We start from the raw sequence: 26,430 nt of genomic DNA on the forward strand, positions 1-26,430 counted from the left end.
CTCCTATCCCCAGCCACTTAGCAGTGTCCTTTCTGGAAAGAGGCGACTTCTTATTCTTGTCTCTTCTGTTGCATTGTGTAGGACTGCTATATTCTAGATCAAGGTGGTGTGAAAATCTATGTATGGAGAGGAAAGGATTCTAGCAAGGAAGAAAAGAAGGCTGCTTTTAGTAGAGCTGAGGTAAGTGTGCGCCATGCAGATCTGCCCAGAAATGACCTGAAAGGTAACCTAAGATGCAGGATTGTATAATAATTGCTGCAGAAACCCAGCAGCTTCGATGTACGTACACACAGCCGAGTTTTACTTCATTGTACAGGTATAAATGTATTTTGTATATTGGCACAAAGTGAACATAATTTATTTATTTATTTACTTGAAGAGTTTTATATACCGTTATTCGGAAAGCCATCATAATGGTTTACAAAGTGAAGAGCATTTTTTTAACAAGGAGGTTTTGAGACATCGTAACATATTGTAATTACAGTAATAAACATAACCAAATAAGTCTCTGAAGAAATAAGGATGAATGTGGAGGGAGGTAAGTTAGGTTGAGTATTAAGGTTATGAGTTCATTTGAGAGTTGGTATGAGTAGATGATTGGGGGTCCATGAAGAATTTACGAAACAGTAAAGTTTTTAGGTCTTTTTTGAAGGTTTTTACACTATTTATCCAATAATGCCTAGTGCGGTGTCTGATAAGGACCTCAAAGGGTTCAAAGCATAGGACAGTAACCCATGGCTGCCTTTAAACTTACTACTGGGTTCATTTTGTTCTAAACTAGAACGTAATATTTTAAAGCAGCAGTACAACACCCAAAATATTCCCTTTCTTGGCTCCATTCTCTTCTTAGCTGATATTACCTTGGGTTACCTTAGATTTTCATCCTATTTCATTTTGTTTCTTGGATTTGTACATAGTTTTAGAATTTGTTATCCTGGCCATGCCTCTGCCTTTCATGGATCTCTTTCCATGAGTTCATACTTCATCTGCTTTTGTTATATTTTTACTTGCAATGTTTTAGACGGAAACCATTCTAAAATTTCTAATTGCAATCAACATTGCAATACCTTATGTGTGTGTGTGTATATCAGAATGGGGATGGCTTAGTAGGAGGAGAACATTCAAATATTTATTTCATCTTAGGAAAGAAATTAGATGCAGGATACAAGAGTGAAATGATAATCATTTTGATCACATTTGATGTTGGCTGAATGAGTAACTTTTGGAGCAAGGGAGGAAATATCGCTGCCTTGATCTGCCCAAGCACATTTGCAGAGTGGGATTGCACAGCAAAAGGTGGACTGCACATTCTCCTTATACTCATAAACTGTTTTTACTGAGAAATGAGCCATGGAGGACCGTGGGATTTTATTTCTAAAGCTGTTCAGTAACTAGAGTTGAAAGAAGCCTTGACGATTGGCTCTACTGTTCACAAGTTTCATAATGTGGGCACGACAGGTCTGTTGCCAGCACAGCCCAAATTTACCTACCACCCACTCAATTCCCACTCCCCTAACACCTACTTACAGTAAGAATTGTAAGGCAGTCTTTGTGGAGGAACTTTGGCCACAGCATTATTTATAATCAAAGCATAGACACAAAACATTTTATGCATCATACCTAACTTTCCAGGGTTTATCTTGTACAAAGATAATATAAAATATTTTGGCATGCCTGCTTGGCTGCTGTCAGGCTGCCTGGCAAACCTGGCCGACGCAAGGATCGCATAGCCTGCCAGACTGACCCAGCTATGCTTGCCTGCAATTGCTACTTACATTTTGTGCACAGCCCTCCAGAACAGCTCGGCCTCTTTTCTACTTGTGTCTTACTGTATGAACAGCCTGCCAGACTGACCAGCAGCATTCTCGCTTAATTCAACTGGAATTGCACAACACTTTTCTATCTTGCCCCCATTCAGCAAGGCCCAACAGTACTGATTTGTCCATTTTCTTTCATCTGTCTTGGTACCGTCATGCCAAACTTGGAATCTGTGAATTTTCCTGTTAGAGATAGGACAGCACTCTTGCTTGTCCTAGCTCTCCCACCAGCTGTGGCCTAGTGCCATGGGTGTAAGTCTGCCTGATTTCCATCGTAATATGTGCACAATAGTATGGCCATTCCTATGTCAGAGAGGGTGCACGTCATCTGGTCTGTAAAGCCCCAGGCCAGGGATGGCGAACTCCAGTCCTCGAGGGCCACAAACAGGCCAGGTTTTCAGGATATCCACAATGAATAAGCATGAGAAAGATCTGCATGCACTGCCTCCATTGGATGCAAATCTTTCTCCTGCGTGCTCATTGTGGATATCCTGAAAACCTGGCCTGTTTTCGGCCCTTGAGGACGGGAGTTTGCCATCCCTGCCCCAGGCAATCTGGTGGCATCAAACAGTATCTCAAAGCCAAATCACCTAAGAGGGAAACAAACTCATTGACTCTCTTTCTCCAGATTTTAATATCCTTCATCTCCATAATGGATGCCATATTCTCCTCAGGATGATATTGGACCATCTATTTTTATAACCTAGGGAATAATGTAAATTGCTGCTATCTGGGTTATGTCTTTCTTGATTCTCAAAATCAGCTCAACACCTTTCAGGCCCACAAGATTTTGAATGGTGCATGTTTGTTTCTGAGATTTTAGAATTGCACTAATCAAATATAAAATTTATTTGAAGGGTACCTGTGAGTGGTAAGAGCTAGGGGCAGAGGAGTTCCTGCTCTCATTGGATAATGTATATCTGGCTGCCGACATTTGATTGGTAAAGGCTGTACCTATCAAGTTCTTCCCATTGGTTAAGACTTTTTCAAACAATTTAAGCTCTCACTTGCTGTGGGTGCCTGTTTGTTTGAAGCAACTTGTTATGAGAAGTGTGGAAGTGAAGCTGGGGATGCCATGAATTATAATCCCTGATGCAGAGATTTCTCGAAACATGGGAGTTTCTTTTTTTTTTTTATCAGCTTTTTTTATGTCAGTTTTCAGAAAATACATTTCCAATAATTGTTTGACAGGTACCTTTCAAATAAATTTTCTATTTGATTGGTGCAATTCTAAAATCTCAAAAACAAGCATGCACCATTCAAAATTTACTTCTGTCAAAAACAGTATGAAGATGAAATCACACAAACAATAAAATACTGTCCAGACAGAAGAGAAATACTTTTCAGTCAAAAGAAATTTCCTGAGTCAGTTGGTTTTTATGGCGCCAGAGTGAGAAGGCAGAAAATCTAAAATTGTTTTAATCAGCTAAGCTGTTGTCGATAGTCCACCCAACACCATCTACCATAATATGATAAATGGCAAAAAAAAAAAAAATGAAATGAGAAATCTCTGTGGGCACTTTTTCCCTAGGTAACTTTCGAATTAAAAGTACACACACAGTCTCCTTTTGAGAAATGATACAAAGACTGTAGTAAAAAAATACCCATAGACTTTGCAACCACCCGCATGGGGTGAATTTTCAAAGAGTTGTACACATACAAATGAGCATATACACACGTAAGTATCCTATGCTCACGTAATGCATATTATATAAACATTGAAAGTACACGCATGCTTTAGGTTTCGCATGTAAATATGCGTGTGTAAAAATGTGGCGGTCTGGGGTGTTCTGAGGTGGGGCCAACACTTGTGCATATACATTGCTATTATAGTAGAGACTTACATGCATACATTTATTTATTTATTTGTTTGTTTGTCAGTTTTTATATATCGTTGCTTGGAGCAAGCGTTCATAAATGGTTTACAGGGATAACAACAGTTTACATCAAACAGGGTAAAAACTGGTTACATTTTAACAGGAAAATCTTGAACAGATTGAATTAGATGTGGCAACTTACCCATCTAATTTACATCTGTCAAATATTTTGCATAATTGATATCAAATGTGTTTATTGTGTAGTATTAGCTGGGTGGGGAGGTCTGGCTGAAGAACCAGTAGGGCCTCAAAGACCTGGAGAAGCACTGCTGGAGTAATTAGTAAATTGGTAATTTCAATTACGCTTGCAGGATTAAAAATACTTAGGTGCATAAATTAGTTTTAACATAAGTCCTACTTTATTTTTGTTCGTATACTTTAAAGTAGGTAGGAAATGTAAGCACATTGCATGTATTTAAGCGTAAGCATACGTACACGCATATTTTGTAGGGTAGAGGTACACATATTTTATTATACACATGTATCTGAAAAACTATCATAGATTTACACACGGCCATAAATGCACATGTATGCCACATGCTCCCCTAAAGGCATTAGATTCCCCCTATCATTGAAATAATTATCTGAAAAGATACTTTTGGCTCCCAATATTCATATTTAATTTTTTCCTTAGCAAATTATTATATTCTCTTAATAACTAGACAACCCAATTAACTTAGATGTAATTACTTTTTTCAACATTCCTTGTATATCATTTTCAGAGACGCCCAAGATGCTCTTTACTATACAGTTCGATAAAACAGAGCCCAAAACATTTTGTAAGAATTTAAGATCATAAACGTATGGCAAAATAGTCAATCTTCTTAAAATAAAAACACCCAAATCGTTTTCATTGCTGTTTAAACCAAATATTTCTAACCTGAGCTGATTATGTTCGGTGTGAAAATTCACGTGCAGTAGCTGCACTGAAATGAGAGCAAAGTTTATGTGGAAAATTCTAATTCAGCCTCTGTCAGGGCTGCGCACGGCAAGAACAGAACCTGACCGAAGCAATGTTGGGCTTTCCTCAGGGGTTCATCCAGGCCAAGGGTTACCCTGCTACCACAAATGTAGAAGTAATGAACGATGGGGCCGAGTCAGCCATGTTTAAGCAACTCTTCCAGAACTGGCGAGATGCGGAAGAAACTCAAGGAATCGGCAAAACACACAGCGTCGGCAAGATTGGTGAGGCACAAGTATTCAATTTATTTTTTACAGAATATAATGATAGCAGTGTACTTCAGATCTACAAAAGTCTGTGCTTTGTATTCATGTATTTTGCCGTATTACATGCAGTCGTTGCTATAGTTTCCTTAAAGTTGACATTTCAGGACATTTTGTATGTTTTTAGTGAGGAATCTAAAAGTAGTGCCCCCTCAGCGGGGGGGGGAGGCGCACCAGAGCAGTGCATGTAAATAATATATAAGTTATCTTAGAACACTGAATGTTCTTTTTCATGTAAAATCTGTTACTATAAATGCATATTTTTAATTTACTTGTGGGAAGGGTGGGAGCAGGAGTGTGTGCAAGGCTGTAAGGCTTGCCTGTGACACCTAATACCCTCGCACCAGCTCTGGCTGCACTGGCTCCACAAGAGAAAGCAGGATTCCACCTGGAGCTGTGCTACTTTGGATTAGTGGCTCTCCTCAGTCTAAGCCAGGGCTTAATGCTCTCTTTTTATAAGCTCAAGTAACAGTAGGGGTCACTTCTGGTCCCCCATCTCCTGGAGTCAGTAGGCAGAGCAGAGACTGGGGAACCATAAAAGCAGCAGTCTCTGTGCCCTGGAGTCAATGGGATTGCATTAGAGTGGTGGGAAAGTTGCGGAGAGGTGGAGGCAAGCTACAGGCACAGGAAGGAAGAGGGTAAGCCAGGAGGAAGTGCCTATGCAGTGTTGGGGAGGCTTCTATCTGAGGTGACTGCCCTGAGCTCCGAGAGAAGCAGCTGGCTGTGGAACCAGTGAGTCTCCTAGAAAATGAGATTGGGAAAGGGAGGGGGCTGCTGCAGAATGGGGAAGGGCTGGCAGCAAACAAGAACTTTACACTACGATGCAGCAGGGCTGGACTGGGGGCAGTCACTGTGTGAGCACATAAACAGCAGCACAACAGTAGCATATTAGAGAGAGTGTTTGTGTGTCTGTGTCAGAGAGAGTGAGAGACGCACACACCCATACATGCTTTGTCTGTGAGAGAGTGTGTGTGTGGGTACCTTTCTTTCTGACGCAGACACTCCCACACACACTGTGATACTGCTCAACTTCTTAGTTATTTAGGAGAGAGGATGTTTATTTTGAAGATATTTTGGCTCATTTCTGTCAGGATCCAGGGTTGAATTGGCATGCTTTCGGGAGCTATTGAAAAATGTGCTGCAGGGAAAGTACATGAGGGTGCCAGATACCCCATGCACCAGTTTTGGAAAAAATCCCCCAAGCCAATATTTTCCTGCAATCTGCCCCTCTACCTGCCAGTCCTATAGACTGGCAACAGAGGATGATATCTAAGAGCTGCTCGCAGAATAGCTCATGGCTAGTCTTTGGGCTGGAAACTTATTTTAGTTTACACATTTGTAACTTGCATCTATAACAGATCAAGGCAGGGTACAATAAAAAATTCATAAAAACAAGAAACAAATCAAAGATAAATGAAAACAAAAACAAACAATGGCAAATCACATAATATCTGAGTTAGTTAATACTGTATTTTTTAAAAAGCCTTAGGATGCCAGTTTAAGACTGGCCAGTTCTTACGTTTGCAAAAATAGGCATGGCTAACATTTCTTTATAAAATTGTACACCAGCAAAGATATGAAAATCAAAGAGAAAGAAACTCAGCAAATTGGGCCAATCTAACATCTGATCAATAAAGGAGGATTAGCTTTTAGAACATGGACTAAAACATATTCCCCAAATTGATTCAAACTTAGATTTAAATCATGACCACAAAATCTGATCACAAAAAAAGCTAATAAATCACTAGACTTAGGATTTATGGATCTCATCTTCTAGATCATGAATTTTAGGTCATCCTATCTCTGCTTACTATTTCTGCTGTGTACATTCAATTTCCTCCATAACACAGCATCAAAGATACATGCAAACTGAAGCACAAAGATTGTCCAACCTAAATAAGCTCCAGTAAGGTTCCAAATTTCTAAACCAGTGATGTGTAAAGTGAGGGTGCACCCCACTCTCTCCCAAAATTGCACGGACTTCATTCAGAGGGGTTGCACCAGTGCAACTTCCCCAGTCCACTGGTTGTCATTCAACTAGTGGCCAACAATTAGGAGATATGAGGGAAATAAGCAAGATATGAGGGAAAATAAGCAAGAAATGCTTCTGTCCCGTGCTCCTGCTCCAACCACCCACTGCAACCAATCAGTTTTGGAGTGTGTGAGCAGGACCAGTTAACTACAGGAGGAGGTGGGAGTATGCGTCCAAGAGAGAAGTCCCTCCCGTGCACACTCTCACAGCTGCTATTTCCTTAATGACAGTGCAGTGTATGCAGCCTGGGGATGGAGGGAGCATCAGGGTAAGGAGAACGAGCTGGAAAGAGAGCGAAGAAAGCAAGAGGGGGGCCCAGCGATCAATGGGAGGAAAGAGAGAACATAGGAGAAAGAGTTGGTGAGAACAGGGGAGGTGGAAGATAAACTAAAACAGGGGAGAAGAGGAGGAGGAGTAGAGATGAAAGGGGGAAAGATCAGCAGGGGAAATGGAGAAATTAAAGATGGCAAGAGGAAGAGAGAACAGGAGAAAAAGAGTAGGGAGGTGTGCTAGATAGCATTGCTGCAGGAAAGAGGACCTATAACCAGGTGCTGAGAAGGGAGGGAGAGTGGCACAAGCAGTCTCAAGGGAAGCGAGAAGGAGAAGAGGAGGAGGGAAGACGGTGGTGGGGAAAGAAAGAACGATTGATGAAAAAAGGAAGTGGAGAGCCACTCAGGAGTAGGAAGGGGAGCTTGCGTCTATGGAATGCGGTCTTGGTGGAGAGAGGGCAGCTCTGCCAGAAAGTTTACGCGCTCTGGTCTGTTCAGGGGTAAACCATTGCAGTGTAACCTACCAAAACTTAAACTCCTTCAATTGTTTGTTTGTTTGTTTGTATGTTTTAGCAAAACCAATAAATAATGAAATAATGAAAAACTAACACCCAAAAAAAAAAAACTAAACTAACAAGCTGGGATACCAAGATCCTTTTTTAAATATTTCTCTTTCCTTTTATCCCAGCCCAGACAGTGTTCCTTTAACTCAAGAAACAGAATAATATAAAGCCACCATTAACGTACAACGAGTAGTCAGCTCTTTGCATGTTTTATTCCAGTGGCAATATTTACTGGCTTTTATTTCATTCCCTTGGGGTGGCCCTTGCCAGGCTAGCAGCTTTTTATCACTTTTAGCCGCACGTGTTAAGAATTTCGATAAGCTGCCATTCAGTACACAACTGTTGAGATGCAAGCGCAGTGAAACCCTCTTACCATGAATTCTGCCTTTTTTAAATGGGGAAAATGCCATTACATCAGGAAATTCAGTGTCATGGCACGTAACCACTCAGCTCTCTCGGAAAAAGAGAATTTATAATGCTGGGGGTTTTTTGTATCCTGTAGGTGAAAAGGGAGAGAATTCCCCAAGGCTCTCCTGTGAAATAAGCCTCTTTACCAAGCTTCCTTTCACTTCTTGCCAAAACACAACACAGGCTACAGTCTATGTGGTTCCCAAATCAGAGCCTATTTACTTGAAAAAAAAATAGCATGCAAAAATATTTCTGAAAGAAGGTAGACAGTCCGGTTACGCTTTTACAGTTTCCTGAGCTTACAGGGCAAAGTTCAACATGTTGAAAAAGTTATTTTAGACAGCAAGTCTTTTTCCTATCTTATACGACCAGGGCTAAGCTTTTGGGGGCTAGGACAAGCTCCAACTCCTTTTATTTAAATTTCTACACTCTTCTTTATAGGTTTTACTTAGTTAAGATTCCTTTTTTTTTTTTTTGGATCTCACACTGATCTCTGCTTCTCATTACTTCAGAAGAATCTCCACTTCTTTCCTCTGTAGGCTTCTTTTTAGGAGTATTAAAGGACTTCCTCTGTCGCTTTAAGTTTCGCTCTCTTTTTAACGTTTTATCTCAGTGTAAGCCCACCTCCGGAGGTAGGCCACACTCCGATGGGGCCATAAATGTATTTATAGTTCTTCGGGGCAGGGACACCTGGATAGCTCTTCTCTCCGACTCCTCCTCCAGGTTGTGGATCCTTTTACAGGGGAAAAGATTTACTTTCAGGGCCCAAGTGCTAGGGGTGACTGACTCCTTAGCGTTGTCCCTGGGAGAGAGGTAACTTTCTTCACTGTGTGTGCTGTGTGCCCAAATAACCACTCTGGACTCACTGGGTCCAAATTAAAAAGTCTTTACTATTCACACACTGGTGAATATTATGACACAATAAATATGATTCCAGCAACATAGGCTTTCTTGCTTTCTTTACAGTCCTTTTTCCTCTACCTCTACAGGGATAACTTACACCAAGGTCCAAGATCTTCTAGCCTCCAGGGGCTTGGATAACCAGAGTTCCCAGGTGGGCAGAGTATCCCTTGGTTGGACGGGAAACCCCCTTCCTAACTGGCAAAAATGTGGAAATCCCAGTCTGCACAGAGAGTCCAAATCTTCCTCTCTCTCTCCCCAGGGGGGGTGAAAACACCGGATGGGAGTCCTCAGTGCTCTTTATGGTACTTTTATTCACAGTTAGCAGACCTTCAGGATCTTTTTAGGTTTCTAACAGACTCGGTCTCTTCTCTGGATCCCTGGATGCAGGTGACTTACCCTTCTCCAATGCAGGAAGGAAGGGGCAGCCAAAAACATTCTTCCGCCTGGATGGTTTATCTTAATGTCTTTTTTCCTTTCAAACAAGATTAACACTGGAGTTTCTCCTTGCAGCAGGTCTCTGTCACCTCCATCCTCATTGAGGGATTGGAAGGCACAGCCCCAGAAACAGGGTTCCCCATTCCCTGAGGCCAGGTGGAGTACAGGCTTTCAAAGCAATCCAGAGGGGCGTCCCAACCAACTAGTGAGTAGACTGGAGGGAAGAGCTTTCCGACTCTGGTCAGGAGGCCCAGGCTGGGTTAACCTGATTCCTCTGACTGGGCCTGAAAAATACAAATCAGATTAAGTTCCTTGACTACCTCCTAACTCTCCAAAAACCATAAAGGACTACCTAGAGCCTCTCAGGAGAAAGCTGTTATAAAGCCTTTCTAGGGGACGGCCATTCCGGACCCTCCAGAGGGAGAGGCTGAGTTTGAATGGTATCCTCCCCCCATTCACTAACCTATCTTCACTATGGGGCGGATTTTCAGAGCCCTGCTCGCGTAAATCCGCCCAAAACCGGGCGGATTTACGTGAGCAGGGCCCTGCGCGCCGGGAAGCCTATTTTACATAGGCCTCCCGGCGCGCGCAGAGCCCCGGGACTCACGTAAGTCCCGGGGTTCTCGGAGGGGGGCGTGTCGGGGGCGTGTCGGGGGCGGGGCCAGAGCGTGCGGCGTTGCGGGGGCGTGTCGGCAGCATTTTGGGGGCGGGTACGGGGGCGTGGCTACGGCCCGGGGCGGTCCGGGGGCGTGGCCGCGCCCTCCGTACCCGCCCCCAGGTCGCGGCCCGGCGCGCAGGAGTCCCGCTCGCGCGCGGGGATTTACGCCTCCCTCCGGGAGGCGTAAATCCCCCGACAAAGGTAGGATGGGGGTTTAGACAGGGCCGGGCGGGTGGGTTAGGTAGGGGAAGGGAGGGGAAGGTGAGGGGAGGGCAAAGGAAAGTTCCCTTCTAGGCCGCTCCGATTTCGGAGCGGCCTAGGAGGGAACGGGGGTAGGCTGCGCGGCTCGGCGCGCGCAGGCTATACGAAATCGATAGCCTTGCGCGCGCCGATCCAGGATTTTAGCCGATACGCGCGACTACGCGCGTATCTACTAAAATCCAGCGTACTTTTGTTTGCGCCTGGAGCGCAAACAAAAGTAGGCTATTCGCGCTCGTCTGAAAATCTACCCCTATCTGAAGCAAAGGTTCGCCGAGGCCTTAATAGTAACAGATTGGTTGTCGGTTACATCAGGATACCTTCTCTTATTGTCTGCCAAGATCACTATTTCAGCTCTCTCAAGGATCTTTACTTAACCCTGAAGTTCCTTCCACTTTTGTGGATATTACAGACGTGCATTCATTTTAAAATGATTGGTAAATCCATACCAAGTTATATTGGTACGTTTAACCCCAATATGAATGCACAAGCCCCATGAATATCCAGAAAATTTTTCGATTCATTTGTTTTGGAAAATAGGGCACACTATTTTCTGGAACAAATAATAATAAAAAAAAAAAAAAAAAGAAACATAGCTCAGAAAACAAACAAATGAATAAAAAATGATCCAAAAATGAATAAAAGAAACCAAATTAAAAATAATTTCCCTGCTCACCCTAGTGGATTTAGCTCATGATTTAGGAACCACTTTCTACAGGCCAGGCCCATTCTCTCCTTTTCTCCAAGGGAGAGCTGCAAGCTGCACCTTTCCTCTACTTGAGCAGCTCCAGAATCCTCCACTTCCTCTCTCTCTCTCACTGGGGAAAGATCCCTCTACATCTTTCCTTTGCAGTGGAAAGCTTAGAACTAAAACCTGGGAGTGGGTGGATGTTTGGAAAAGAGTGCACAGGATTTTCAGTCATAGAATTAATTCATGTATAAATTGGTGAGGAGAACTTAATGATATCCCCACTGGCATATGTTGGAGAGGATGTGGGGAGGAAGGCTCTCATTTTCATGTATGGTGGACGTGTCCCTTAGTGCAGAGCTTCTGGAAAAGGGTGGACTCCAAAACTGCGTACATTCTGAGTTGTCCTGTGAGTCTCACACAGGTAACGTGCCTTCTTGGGCTCTGGGCTGAAATGTCTTTAGCTAGTTCCCAATGTAAATTATGTAACTATAACCCTTTTCTTTGAAGTTGCGTCTTTCTTCAAGGGCACGCAAAGTAATTTATAATTTGGGGGCTGTCTACCCTAGTTTTCTCCACTCCCCTCCTTTATCCCCTTTCTATGGGAGGAAGCTGATGCTTATGGCCAAGCAGTGATGCGCTTTTCCTTAACACCTTGTATCTAATTCCCTCTCTAGCCTGTGGTACTGTAGTGATGCAGGGACAAAATTCACTGGACACAGAACTGGAAGTTCAAATAATAGTTTACTGATTCTTCCAAAAATTTAAATCAATGTTCAATTCTGAATAAATGAAATTACAGCTGATTGTCTTTCTGCTGTGTGTCTCTGGCACAGGATCTTAATGCAAATCTTACCACTCCTGCTCTGAGTGAATAAGAGTTCAGTAACTGGGGAGAATCCTGCTCTGCCCAGGGGTCCCTACAGAACATAGAAAAATCCTACCAGAGTCCATGGATGTTTAGTTCTTTTACCTAGTCTGTGCCTCTGTCCCTAGGGATGACAATCTTGTTGAGGGCCTTCATATTTCTTCACTTCTTCATTATAATTAATGGGCCTCCAGAAGGAGGGGGTCAAATGGTAAAGCTCAGAGCTGTGCTCTTCCAGCCTAGCTCCAGGCAAGGAGAGTTGGACAAAAAAACCTTCTGCCAAACCAAAATTAGTTTAAATCTCTCACTGCCAAAAATCTTCTCTGAAATGGAGTCACTGTCCTGTACATCTGTCTCTCTCCTAGACAGGGCTCTATCAGGCCTTCAGTGACCTGGCATACAGATCAGGGGAACTACCGTCACCAAAATGACTAGGCTTCCACTCCAGTGATCTTCTCTCAAAATTAGCAAGAATCTCAACAAAATCTCCTCTTCTAAATTGAGACCAACCTCCAAGCAGGCAGGTAGTCCCTAGGAGGACTAGCCTCTAAATAATATAGAGCAGTAAGGGGAATAGGCCTCACTCTCAAAGAAAAACACCAGGAGCTCCTCACTCAAATGCCACACCTTCTCTTATCTCAATCCCTACTTATAAGAAAGATCCACCTACTCGGGCAGCCTCTGGAGGAGGAGCTAAACTTCATAATATTTTCTAGCTGACCAATGGGATGCTAGGAACATCTAGCGGCTAACCCAGAGGGGTGCCACATAACCATCTCACACCTGCTGCTAGATTTACAATTACAACATTCTGGAAGTTGCAGCTGCTAGTTTCTCACTGGTATAATAAACAAGTTCACAATCTAGCAGTTATCATAAAGACAACTTACTCTCTCTGTCAGATGCTGTTTTTGTATGATAAAGTATGGGGTTGGGGGCCTTACTGGCAGTATCCGAGTGCCAAAGGACGGGGTTCAGCGAGGTAATGTCCTGCTGATGTGTTTTATGAAGGGAGTGGACGATGATAGCCTTGAATGGGCTTTGGAGATGCAGTTTTCCGATCTGTGTAACATGTTGATTGTGGGGCGGATTTTCAGAGCCCTGCTCGCGTAAATCCGCCCGGTTTTGGGCGGATTTACGCGAGCAGGGCCCTGCGCGCCGGTGAGCCTATTTTACATAGGCTCACCGGCGCGCGCAGAACCCCGGGACTCGCGTAAGTCCCGGGGTTTTCGGAGTGGGCGTGTCGGGGGCGGGGCCGGAGCGCGCGGCGTTGCGGGGGCGTGTCGGCAGCGTTTTGGGGGCGGGTACGGGGCGTGGCTACGGCCCGGGGCGGTCCGGGGGCGTGGCCGCGCCCTCCGTACCCGCCCCCAGGTCGCGGCCTGGCGCGCAGGAGTCCCGCTCGCGCGCGGGGATTTACGCCTCCCTCCGGTAGGCGTAAATCCCCCGACAAAGGTAGGATGGGGGTTTAGACAGGGCCGGGCGGGTGAGTTAGGTAGGGGAAGGGAGGGGAAGGTGAGGGGAGGGCAAAGGAAAGTTCCCTTCTAGGCCGCTCCGATTTCGGAGCAGCCTAGGAGGGAACGGGGGTAGGCTGCGCTGCTCGGCGCTCGCAGGCTATACGAAATCGATAGCCTTGCGCGCGCCGATCCAGGATTTTAGCCGATACGCGCGACTACGCGCGTATCTACTAAAATCCAGCGTACTTTTGTTTGCGCCTGGAGCGCAAACAAAAGTAGGCTATTCGCGCTCGTCTGAAAATCTACCCCTATATTTGTTTAGGAGTATAGAGATGTTAATTGTTGCTATACTGTTGGATATATTTTCAAGTGAATGCTGTCTGTTTAAATAAAAAGTTTAAAAAAAAAAAAAAGAATTGACACTTGGCTGGAGTGCTCTGTCTTCTCACCATAAAGAGCAGCTTCCAAGCTGGTCAGAGATTTCAGCAATATATGATATGCTGCGAGCAAATGAGATCCTTGTTTCCTGGACCAGTGAGTTACAGAGGCTTGTAGGCAGCTAGAGTGTATCTGTGCAAACCCAGGTCAGTCCAGACTCCTGGGTTTTGCCTTCCTTCCAGCAGATGGAGACAGAGAAAGTTTTGCAGACACCACCTCTTAACCCGGTGTGCCACCTGCAGCTCCTCAGTATTTCTCTGTCTCCAGCAGATGGAGGAGGTACAAAACCTGCAGTTCTGTACCTAGCAAAAAGACAAAGAAAAGGAACATAAAGATAGTTTTGGAGGAATTCCCTCCAAGGAGGTTGGCAGGTCCTGGTGGGACCATCCCTCCTGGTTTTAGAGGAGGACGAGCAGAGGTTGGGGACACTTGAGTGCTTGCTGATCCACGCCGGGGGTAACAACTGGTGGTCCAGTTTTCTCACCCTCAGGAGCCTGGAGAGAAGCCTCTGCCACCCTTCAGATAAGCTTATCAGATAGCCTTGTTTCTTGTTCTGGTTTGTAAAGTTGTTAAAAAAAAAAAAAAAAAAGCACAAAGAAGCCTTTTTGGTCAACAGAAGTGGTCTGTTTTCTCTTTGTGAAGTTGTTGTGCGGTTCCCCAATGGTGGCAGAAGGATTCCAGGGAGGTAGCAATCTTTGGGTGCATCTCCCAAGTGTGCTTCTGTTTCAGCATGTGCCACGCATTCGCAGCTGCTCTAAGCCATGCCGGGGGCCGGCAGATGCACCTAGGTGTGGAGAGAGTGTCGCACACCTCTCTCATGTCACCAATTCCTCTCCGGTGGGGAGGGCTCTTCGGTCTGCTGTGGCATCTTCTTTGCAGCAGGGGTCCAGTGGGCCTGGAGCTGCAGCGCAGGAGGCCGTTGATCAGTTCCTGCTAAGCGCGGGAACAGTGGCCATTTTGTAACCTTTTTCGGCAAAGGCAGGGGGAGGGGATCTCCCACCTGTTCTCTCTCCAGCTAATTTCTCCATGGAGGTGGCCCAGGGGGCCTGTGGGAGTCAGTCAAGGGAGGATCAGGATCCTCTGAAGCAGGATTTGGAAGGTTCCTCCCCTTTTTCACCAGAATTTGTATTGCTGATGCACAAAGCCTTTTTGGCCTGCCAGGCCGTGGAGTGGTCTAGTTCTAGGCGGAAGACGAGAAAACCTCCCCCCAGAAAGAAGCCCAGATTTTTGGGGTCTTGGGGGCCACTAGGGTTCAGAGAGTCATTGGTCCTTCTGGGTCGGGGACCACTGGGGAGCGATCCTTAGAGGAGTCTGATCGGGGCTTGCCATCTGGGGATGGTTCTCCTGACGTTGACCCTTCCCACTTTCCGCAGGATCCGTAAGAGGACACGGGAAAGGTCCTGGCGGTAGAAGGCGATGATCCCAATGTGGTTCGCCTATTTCAAAGGGAGGAACTCAGGCTCCTGATACTGTCGGTCCCGGCAGAATTAGACATATCCATTTCACAAGAGCAGCCTGTCCTGAAGGAGGCGGATCCAGTCATGACCGGTTTGAGGGGTCCTATCAAGACTTTTCCATTTCACAGGTCCGTTAAGGAGCTGGTGATCAGGGAGTGGGATTCTTAATGTTAGCAGAGCCATGGATAAGCTCTATCCTTTGCCCGAAGACACTCTGGAGCTCTTGCGGGTGCCGAAAGTGGATGCCTCGGTCATGGCGGTTACAAAGAGAACCACCATTCCCAGTAGCTGGCGCAGCAAAGCTGAAGGATTTGCAGGACAGGAAGCTGGAGGTGCATCTTAAGAAGATGTTTGAGGTGTCTACTCTTGGCATCCATGCAGCTGTCTGCAGCAGCTTTATGCTCTAGGCTAGTTTAAGATGGGTGCAGCAGTTACAAGGTAACAGGAATCTGTCACCCCAGGAATTTAAACAGGCAGAGCGATTAGAGGCTGCAATCACTTATGGGGCAGATGCTTTGTATGACCTCATTCGCACCTCTTCTAGGACTTTGATGTCTTTGGTCTTGCCTAAGAGGCTTCTTTGGTTGTGAAACTGGTCAGTGGACATTTCGTCAAAAGCTCAACTGGGAGCATTGCATTTTAAAGGCAAACTGGGAGATAACAAGCTGCACAAGCTTTAGAGGACAAGCCTAAAGGGTCCAAAGGATTTCTCCCTGACTGCTCTCGTTTTTCGGGACAAAGGCGTTTCCACCAGAGCAGAGCTCCGGGTGGTGGCCAAAGGCAGACCTCAGGGAAGTCACAGTTCTGGAACCAGCCATTTCATGAGTGCAGAACGAGCCAAGATGGCCCTGGCCAGGGTAGTGGTGGGGCCAAGCCTGCACAACGAGCATTGTGACTGAACATTGCAGAGAGCAAGGGTGTAAGTGAGATTGAGATTGGCAGAGAGTGTGTGCATGGATTTGATTAAACATGGAACAGAGCGAGTGTGTGGGTGTGATTGAGCATGGTGTGGGTGTGATTGAGTACAGCAGAAAGAGTATGTATGGGTGTAGGTATGGGTGTGTATGTGTGTGACTGAGTATGGGAGAGAGAGGAGGAAATTTGTGTGCAACAATCCCCCTACTCTTCCCCCTGCTAATCCACGATAGTCTCAGGGCATCTGGAAATCAAAAGTTGCCAGGTATGGAAAACAAGGGATTTAAAAAAAAAATCCTTATTGATTTTATTATTGGGTGGTATTTGATGTGTCTGCTGTTTTGAAATATTTTATTGGCATTTGGAAAAGTTTTATGAGTTTTTCATTATTGGATGTTTTATTTATCATCTGTTTTGAAATATTTATTCTTTTTATTAATATGGTTTTACTATTATGATTGATTTATATTTCTTGATTTTATTTGATGCTTTATGAGAAATGGTGTGGTATCTGTTTTTCCATTATTGCAATGCAAGCAGAGTCTGACTTGTGGTTTCCAGTTCGTTTTTTGTCTGCCCATTTCTGTTTATACTTTATGATCTCTTTATTCAATGTTTGAGGGTTTGTCTGTGTTCTGCAGGTGTGACTGAGGAGAGGGATTCTGCTATTTTGTAGTTTCTTTGTGGTGATCTATAACAACCTGGCTTGTTCCATTTTCCTAATAGGAGGTGTATTGGTGTTTAGGAGCTAGTGTAATAGTTACAGTGTTGTCTTTTCAGGGATAGGAGATTTACTATATTGTTATTGTAATTTAGTTTACTTATGGCTTTCTCAGGGCAAGCCCACACCCAGCACACGTTACCATAAGCATAATACCATATGGGTTCCAAGCAACTTTTTTGCTTTTTTGGTTGGCACCACAGCAGTGCATGTAAATATAGGGGCGGATTTTCAGAGCCCTGCTCGCGTAAATCCGCCCAAAACCAGGCGGATTTACGCGAGCAGGGCCCTGCGCGCCGGGAAGCCTATTTTACATAGGCCTCCCGGCGCGCGCAGAGCCCCGGGACTCGCGTAAGTCCCGGGGTTCTCGGAGGGGGGCGTGTCGGGGGCGTGTCGGGGGGCGGGTTCGGTCGTCGCGGCGTTTCGGGGGCGTGTCGGCAGCGTTTTTGGGGGTGGGTACGGGGGCGTGGCTACGGCCCGGGGGCGTGGCCGCGCCCTCCGTACCCGCCCCCAGGTCGCGGCCCGGCGCGCAGGAGGCCCGCTGGCGCGCGGGGATTTACGCCTCCCGGAGGGAGGCGTAAATCCCCCGACAAAGGTAAGGGGGGGGTTTAGACAGGGCCGGGCGGGTGGGTTAGGTAGGGGAAGGGAGGGTAAGGTGAGGGGAGGGCAAAGGAAAGTTCCCTCCGAGGCCGCTCCGATTTCGGAGCGGCCTTGGAGGGAACGGGGGGAGGCAGCGCGGCTCGGCGCGCGCAGGCTATACAAAATCGATAGCCTTGCGCGCGCCGATCCAGGATTTTAGTGGATACGCGTGGCTCCGCGCGTATCTACTAAAATCCAGCGTACTTTTGCTTGAGTCTGATGCGCAAGCAAAAGTAGGCTGATCGCGCTTCTTTTAAAATCTACCCCATAATATACATGTTGTTAGTGATAATTTTACTCAGAAGACTGTACTTTGAATGTTCTTTTTTATGTATTCTAAACATATAATTTTTAATTGTGTGTGGGGAAGATGTGACTGTGGGGGAGGCAGGAGTGCAAGGCTTTAAAGGGGAGGGTGGAGCCGCAAACAACATGCTGGAATTTCATTTTGAAATTCCTGCAGGTGCTTTATAGTTATGACTTTGTAGCTGCTATAAAGCAAAAGCAATGTCTGTTGGGTGTGCAAGTACTCAGCACTTCGGCTAGCCCCCAGATTTTTAAAGAGAAACTTTGTGGGCAGTTTCCCAGCCTCTTACATTATGTACATTGGTTATATGTGATGATATTGAATTATCTGATCTATTCATAAGCTACAGATATACATATTGTCCAAGCCAGATTGACAAACTAATGAGTAGAAAATCACCTGGACCAGATGGTATGCACGCTGGGGTTCTGAAGGAACTAAAAAATGAAATTTCAGATCTATTAGTTAAAATTTGTAACCTATCATTAAAATCATCCAGTGTACCTGAAGACTGGAGGGTGGCTAATGTAACCCCAATATTTAAAAAGGGCTCCAGGGGCGATCCAGAAAACTATAGACCAGTGAGGATGACTTCGGTGCCAGAAAAAATAGTGGAAACTATTCTAAAGATCAAAATCACAGAGCATATAGAAAGACATGGTTTAATGGAACACAATCAGCATGGCTTTACCGAAGGCAAGTCTTGCCTTACAAATCTGCTTCATTTTTAAAGGGGTTAATAAACATGTGGAAAAAGGTGAACCAGTAGATGTAGAGTATTTGGATTTTCAGAAGGTGTTTGACAAAGTCCCTCATGAGAGGCTTCTAAGAAAACTAAAAAGGCATGGGATAGGAGGCGATATCCTTTCGTGGATTACAAACTGGTTAAAAGATAGGAAACAGAGTGTAAGATTAAATGGTCAATTTTCTCAGTGGAACAGGGTAAACTGTGGAGTGCCTCAAGGATCTGTACTTGGACCGGTGCTTTTCAATATATTTATAAATGATCTGGAAAGGAATACAATGAGTGAAGTAATCAAATTTGCAGAAGACACAAAATTATTCAGAGTAGTTAAATCACAAACGGATTATGATAAATTGCAGGAGGACTTTGCGAGACTGAAAGATTGGGAAACCAAATGGCAATTGAAATTTAATGTGGACAAGTGCAAGGTGATGCATATAGGGAAAAATAATCCATGCTGTAGTTACACAATGTTAGGAACTACCATCCAAGAAAAAAGATCTAGGCGTCATAGTGAATAATACATTGAAATCGTCAGCTCCGTATGCTGCGGCAGTCAAAAAAGCAAACAGAATGTTAGGAATTATTAGGAAGGGAATGGTTAATAAAACGGAAAATGTCATAATGCCTCTATCGCTCCATGGTGAGACCGCACCTTGAATACTGTGTACAATTCTAGTTGCCACATCTCAAAAAAGATATAGGTGCAATGGAGAAGGTACAGAGAAGGGCAACCAAAGTGATAAAGGGGATGAAACAGCTCCCCTATGAGGAAAGGCTAAAGAGGTTAGGGCAGTTCATCATGGAGAAGAGACAGCTGAGGAGGGGGGATATAATAGAGGTCTTTAAAATCATGAATGGTCTAGTATGGATAAATGTGAATCGGTTATTTATTCTTTCTGAAAATAGAAGGACTAGGGGGCATTCCATGAAGTTAGCAAGTAGCACATTTAAAACTAATCATAGAAAATTCTTTTTCACTCAGTGCACAATTAAACTCTGGAATTTGTTGCCAGAGATGTGGTTCATGCAGTTAGTGTAGCTGGGTTTAACAAAGGTTTGGATAAGTTCTTGGAGAAGTCCATTAACTGTTATTAATCAAGTTGATCTAGAGAATAGCCATTGCTATTACTGGCATCAGTAGCATGGGATCTATTTAGTGTTTGGGTACTTGCCAGGTACTTGTAGCCTGGACTGGCCACTGTTGGAAACAGAATGCTGGGCTTGATGGACTCTTGGTCTGACCCAGTATGGCAATTTCTTATGTTCTTATGCTCATTATTTCAACATTAGAAACCTAATTAATTTAAACACGGTGAACAATATTTGATGCGTAGATGTACAAATAATTTTCTTTGCCTTGTTTGTGAGCCTTTTGATGGTTATAAGTTTTAATATTCATGTCATTTTGAATCCTGCCTAGAATTGCAGATAGAGTGGGTTATACATTTTTATAAATAAATAAGGCTCCTGGCACCAGGATCCCCGTTTTGGTCCCAATTGAGCTGGAAGCCCAAAGGAGCAGGAGGAAATTGCTAGGTCAAAATAAAAAATAAAAATAAAAGCCCCCTACAGGTAACAGGAGTCTCCAAGCTCATGGTGTTGTATGTTGTGTTCAGGGTGAGAGCACACTTTTCCACTTGGCCATAGGTGCCAAATGGCCTGGCTATGGATCTGGTTTTGCCCGAGGGGAATGTTACAGGTTTAATTTATGGATATTAAATACATGGTAGAGAATATAAATACAGAGAGAGCCGATGTCAGGGTGGAGAGAGAAGGATGGGTTGTTGGTGACCCCTGTTTCAGCGTTCAATATGTAATGAAAATCTAAATCAGAGGAATCACTAGAAAGACAGAGAATAACTGGGGAGGCCGAATAATAGAGAGCTTTAGACTTGGAGGAGTTTAATGTGAAGAAGTAGGAGTGGATCTGGGCAGGTACCACAGAGAAATAGACTAAGAGTTGGAAAGAGATCGAGAGTGGTTGGTTAAGGAAAGACAAATGTGGGTATGATTGGTGAGGCAGTGATAACAGAAGGTGGAAGAAATGTCATGTATTGTTTGCTGTGGTTATATTACAGCCAAGGTAGCGCAAGAAAAGTTTGATGTCACACAGTTATATGCCAGGCCGGAGTTAGCAGCAGAGCAGAGAATGGTGGATGATGCTTCAGGGAAAGTGGAGGTGAGTGAACATTTTAGAAGCAAATTCTGTCTATTGAAGTCACCTGAATATTTCCAATTTGTGATTATTCTCCTCAGATGTAATAAATATGTCCTCCATTCCATAACCTTCAGTGTAATATGATGGTAAATGTGTACTAAATCTTCCAATTTCTTTTTTTGGGTCTATGTCTCAGCAGTGAGGGCAAAATCATAATGTCAATAGCATTTGTGAATCCCGGTTAGTCTTCAGTAGCCTTTTCATAACCTCACCGTGCACAGGGGAAGTCACCAGGAACAGCTCTCACCAAAATCACTGTACGCACCTGAAAAAGATGCAGGGCTCAGGCAGGTGGGAAGGCTTGAGAGGAAAGATAGGGATGCAACTCCAGGGTTCAGGGAATGGACAACTAAGAATACGAGCCCTGTTTCTGACACACTCACTCCCTCTAAGAACCTGCTAGATGAGACTGTCGGAAACAGGCAGCCGGGCTAGGAAGACAATTTTGTCTCATTCGGCTTGACAGTCCTTGTGTTCTTGTGCCCTTAGGGGGCTGCCAGTAACTGTTACTGCAGCTACCAAGGAAGCTTCAAAGCAGAAACCCATCTGAGCTGCCAGCGCTCTCAGAAAGTCCCAGATGAGCAGTAATTTCAGCAGAGAATAATAATCATGCCCGGCAAGCACAGCCGTGCTGACTGAGCAGTAATGATAATAATTAAGACGTACGGGACCTAGCATGGCAGGAAGTTTCATTAGCAAGCATGACTTTTGATACCTAACAAAATCAAGTGATTTCCAGTGGTGAGAGGGCGCACACTGTTTTATTGATTGTACTATGAAGGTCAGGGTTACTCCATGAGGTCTGCTAGTATCAGGTCAGTGCTGATTCCTGTGAATAATTGTCTGCAGTGTTATCTGACGGCTCCTCAGCCAGAATCCTTGTCTCTCTTTTTATTTTCTAGGCAAGGCTGTCACTGTGGATAAGCCTCTGACATTTAGGATTTGCACTGTGGTTTCCACATCTAGTCAGGATTCCTCTGTTGGGAATCAGATGCCTGTCCAGAAAAAGAGGCTCAGAGAGGAGCTTCTGCTCCCCTTTAAACCAAAACTCAGCAGACATTTGAAAGGGGTGCTCAGTGAGAGCTGCAGACAGGTCTGCTTTTCAGAATGTCTACAATACATATTCCGTAGATATACTTTGATATATTTCATCCAAAAGGAAGGCTATTGGACATAGCTAGATTACCTGGAAAAGCAGACATGTTCAAGGCCCTTGACCCACATAGTAACATAGGTAGCAGATGAGGACAGGAAAAGACTAGCCTGTCTGTCCAGTTTGCGCACTTGTCTCTGTTCACACTGTTAACCATATATCCCAGCTGCCAGCCATGCAGCACGCTTGTAAGATATCACTCCTTAGCTAAGACAGCTTTTGTTGACTTCCTCCTTAATATTGCACTGTCTTGGGTGCAAGAACAGATAAAATCCCCTGTTTTAGTTCCCGCCCAGAACCTCTCCCTTCCCATGTGAAACCGCAGAGCTGTTGCCTGAACATCTGGCCTCCTCCATCCTCAGCTATGCGAGTGCCGCAGTTGAGAACACCCGTTCTAAGCCTTTCACCTGAGGGGAAACAGCATATACTGCTCTCCCTTTATTTTCTCTTACGAAAACACTGAAACCGATGCTCCTGCCGATTCTCCGTCTCGGTTTGCCATTGCCCTTCCCGCACCAGGGGAAGGGCGGAGCAGCGCCGACGGCACGTTGCACAGCAGCGGGAGGTTTCCAGAACTGGTGCTATTTCCAAATTGTGAGCCGCAGCCGGATCAGGCAGAGCGTGTTCCCTCCCCGCTGCACGGTGGCCGCTTTGTGGTAGAGACCCTACTTCTGGGCACTGGTGGTTGTTGGGTTCCGCAGTGCAGGCCAGAGCTGGCTGACGCTTTATCACGACAGAGTGGGACATCCTCAACCCATTTCTGAGCATTTGGTACCTCATTTAGATCCCGTTACGTCCAATTGCCCACTGCCCTCACCAGATCTAACCGAGGCCAGCATATTGTGTCATACTAAACCAGTGATACATCATGACTGGGGAAAAGTGCATTGCCATTTATCTACTTCAAATATACTGAAATTATCTGAAAAGATAATCTTTTACTGTCACTCTTTGCAGTATCATTGTTTCATAAATCATTTAAAATGCTGCATGTGGAAACTGGCTTTATGCTTAGAAATCAGATAGCTCCCAGTCTTCAGAGCCAAGCTAGGGCTGTCCCAGCTAAGTCCCATTACAGTCAGGGATTTACAGCCCCACTTCTCTTGGGCTACGTTCAGTGAGACAAAAGCAAGATTGGTTCACTTGGTCCCTGATGATCCAGAATGATCAGGTAGTGCTATCTGAAATGCATTTCCTGTAAGATCTGCCTTCTATCCTGAGTTAAATTTCACAGCCGAACCCTCACCTGGCCCACACTGATCCTGAGCAGAAGCAGGTGATGTTCCAGTTCTCAGTGGGTTTCACCCGGTCCTGACCTGCTTCTGGCATGTTTTAGAGCAGTGGCTCTGAAATCTGTCCTAGAAGACCCTCAGCCAGTCCGGTTTTCAGGATAACCACAATGGGCATTCAGGGAGGCAGTGCATGCACATTTAGTTCATGCATATTCGTTGCAGATGTCCTGAGAAACCTGACTGGCTGGGGTCCCTCAGAACAGCTTTGGGAAGCATTGTTGTAGAGATCCTACCCTCTCATCCCAGAAAACATCAGCAAAATTGAGCATCAAAGGGGATGAATCTGCAAGAGTTTTAATCAAGCCTGGGGCAGAAATAGAAAGGGGTCTACAGTTTGCCTGTTATGAATCTTCAACAGCATAACATCAAAAAGTTGAGCGCATCGCATTCCTGATGTGACATGATTTGTTTGACCTGAACTGCCGTCCCTCCAATTTACAGTCTACTGTAGAGAAAGTTGAGTGTGTATTATGCTGCAATAATCTCAGAATATCATTAGTATCCACAGCTCACCAGGTACTGGGTATAAAGATTATGGGCAAGCTGACTGTGATGTGTTCCCCTGCAGGTATGGAGGATCGAGAATCTGGATATAAAAGAGGTAGATCCCAGCACCTACGGGCGTTTCTATGGCGGAGACTGTTACCTGGTGCTGTACACCTATCTGAAATCCGGGAAGCCTAATTACATTCTCTATATGTGGCTGGTGAGTAAAGCACAGAATTATGTTAAAAGATTCTCCTTACCGTGCAAACAAGACACCATCAAACCTTCTATCAATCTTTCTACAATGTGTTTAGAAAGCAGTTTCAAACCAGCTTTTCCCTGGCAAACTGAGGCACAGGGACATTTAAGACGGGTTTGAAACCACATTGAGTAGCTACCATCAAAGCCAAAACAGAAAAAAAACCCCACATCTCATTGTAAGTGCAGGTGATGCCTTTCTCTCTCTGAAATGTCCCTTTAAATGTCCCTTTAAAAATAGTAGGGAAAGGAAAAGAAGGAGTTCCTGGATGAGCCCCAACTATATAGATTCAAGTCTAGATTTAGTTATATCTTCGTAAGCCCCTGTCAGTTGATTCTTTCTCATCCCCCAGGAAAGTTACACTGGGGGCAGAGGCCTGATGGAAAAAACACTGCATAATTATTCCTGACTGATGCTGCTGTTTTTTGCACCCCTCCAACTTAAATGCAAACAGAACTGTCCAAGCGGCTGCTTCTCTGTACCTGACACTGCTTTTTGGGCATCTGATAGTACTAGGTGATAAACCACATCGTGCTCTTCATGTCCACTTCTAGGGCCGCCATGCGACCCAGGATGAAATCACGGCCTGTGCTTATCAAGCAGTGGAACTGGATCGCAAGTATAACGACCAACCAGTGCAAGTCCGAGTTACAATGGGAAAAGAGCCAAAACACTTCCAGGCAATCTTTAGAGGAGAAATGATTATTTATGAGGTACGGTAAGAGCTGAAATGTTCATGTAATGAAGGAGATGGCACAGAGGTTCAAACTGAAAGCAGCAGTGTCCAGATTGAAGTTTATGTGTGCCACCGTTGGCTAGCATTGGTGTGTACAGTGAAAGTCACCATGCCTTCTCTCACTTCTTTGTGTTCTGTAAATTCCTTTCAATGTTAGGGTGGAACGAGTCGTGCCGGTAAGACAGAGCCGGAGCCACCAATCAGGCTCTTCCAAGTGAGGGGAACCAATGAGTTCAACACCAAAGCCACCGAGGTCCCATCGCGAGCCTCCTCTCTAAACTCCAATGACGTCTTCGTGCTGAAGGCTGACCAGGTCTGCTACCTCTGGTGCGGAAAGGTATGCAAAACACCCAAGGCTCGCTGAGAAGGATGACTTCCCTAAGTTAGGCTCCTAGAAGCCAATATTTAGAAACCCCGTAAACAGATAACTTATCCGCCCAAAGTTAGCCAAATTAGTTATCCTGGATATTCAGTGGGATAAAGGTCCCACTGAATATCCCCAAATAAAGTTATCCTGGAAAACCTATCTGGATAACTTTGAAAACTAATCAGCTAAGCTTGAATATCGCTGGTTAGGTTTCAAAGTTATCGGGGAACATATTCCCAAGTAACGGGCGATATTCAAGGAATTTTGCCAGTTAAGCAGCGCTTGACGTAAAAAAACAAAAACGTCCGAGCAGGCCTCATGGTCCAAAGCCCCACCCCAATGAAATCAATGCCAGCCCTGCTGGCTGATCTCCCTTCCTTCTCCCAAAGTATATAAAAAAAATATTACGAGCCAATGTACCTGAATAGCCTCCCTCTCCACTTCGCCCAGAAAAATCTAAACCCAAATTAAGAGGAGGTCCCTATCTCGCCCCACCCCCTCCTTATAGTGAGCGGGAGCTTGGAATTAGTGTCTGACGTCCAACGCGACCAGTGTTGCTGTCAGAGCAGGGCTACGTGCACAAGGAGCCAGATGATAGTTCCAAGCTCCCCGTCACTGTAAGGGATTGGGGGGTGCAGAGGGGATGGGATTGATGGGGGCAGGAGGAGGGGTGAGGGTGGCCTTTTGCCGGGAATCTTCACTTAATTTATGTTTGGGTATTTGGGGGGGGAGCAAGGGGGGGGTCCTTTTTGGGCCTACAGGCTTGCAAGATTTTCTACTTATTCAGCTCCGCCCTGAAACACCCCTTTGTTATCTTGCTAAAATTTAGCAGGATAAGTGGCGCAGATAATTCGAAAGTCGGCATTTTTCAGGATAACTCAAAAGCTATTTGGATAAATGCCTTTGAATAAAGTGCTCCCCCCCCCCCCCTAGTTGTAACATAACATAGATGGTGACATACTTTTAATCCATGGTCGCTAATGCAGCCATTCACAACCTTTCAGATCCACTAAGGATTATTAAGAAAACTGGGGGGAGGGGGGGAGCAGATAGAGAGTGTAGTTTTTCTAGAACTGGTTTGGCCCAATCTAGTTATTCAGATTTAGAACCGGTTGGGTGCAGCAGTAACTCCCCACCACACACACACACACAACCCGGAGAAAAACTTATTGTGAGGCAGAAAAGACTCCACACTCTTCAGTGGCAGCATGCCAAGGATATTTTAGTTGGGAAACTGGGA

The 26,430-nt window shown here is 45.0% G+C and overlaps 1 protein-coding gene across 1 annotated transcript in view; it reads left to right on the forward strand.

Annotated features, from left to right (window-relative positions):
- The window catches only part of VILL (villin like), a 195,916-nt gene that overhangs the window by 140,844 nt on the left and 28,642 nt on the right, over positions 1 to 26,430 (forward strand). The window contains exons 9-14 of the mRNA XM_029588369.1: positions 82 to 180; positions 4,726 to 4,879; positions 20,758 to 20,858; positions 23,911 to 24,048; positions 24,642 to 24,800; positions 24,981 to 25,160. Of these exons, the coding sequence (XP_029444229.1) occupies positions 82 to 180; positions 4,726 to 4,879; positions 20,758 to 20,858; positions 23,911 to 24,048; positions 24,642 to 24,800; positions 24,981 to 25,160 (831 nt within the window). The remainder of the gene's footprint in view (positions 1 to 81; positions 181 to 4,725; positions 4,880 to 20,757; positions 20,859 to 23,910; positions 24,049 to 24,641; positions 24,801 to 24,980; positions 25,161 to 26,430) is intronic.

The sequence above is a fragment of the Rhinatrema bivittatum genome, chromosome 2 (genome assembly GCF_901001135.1).
Source record: "Rhinatrema bivittatum chromosome 2, aRhiBiv1.1, whole genome shotgun sequence".
NCBI classification, from domain to species: domain Eukaryota; kingdom Metazoa; phylum Chordata; class Amphibia; order Gymnophiona; family Rhinatrematidae; genus Rhinatrema; species Rhinatrema bivittatum.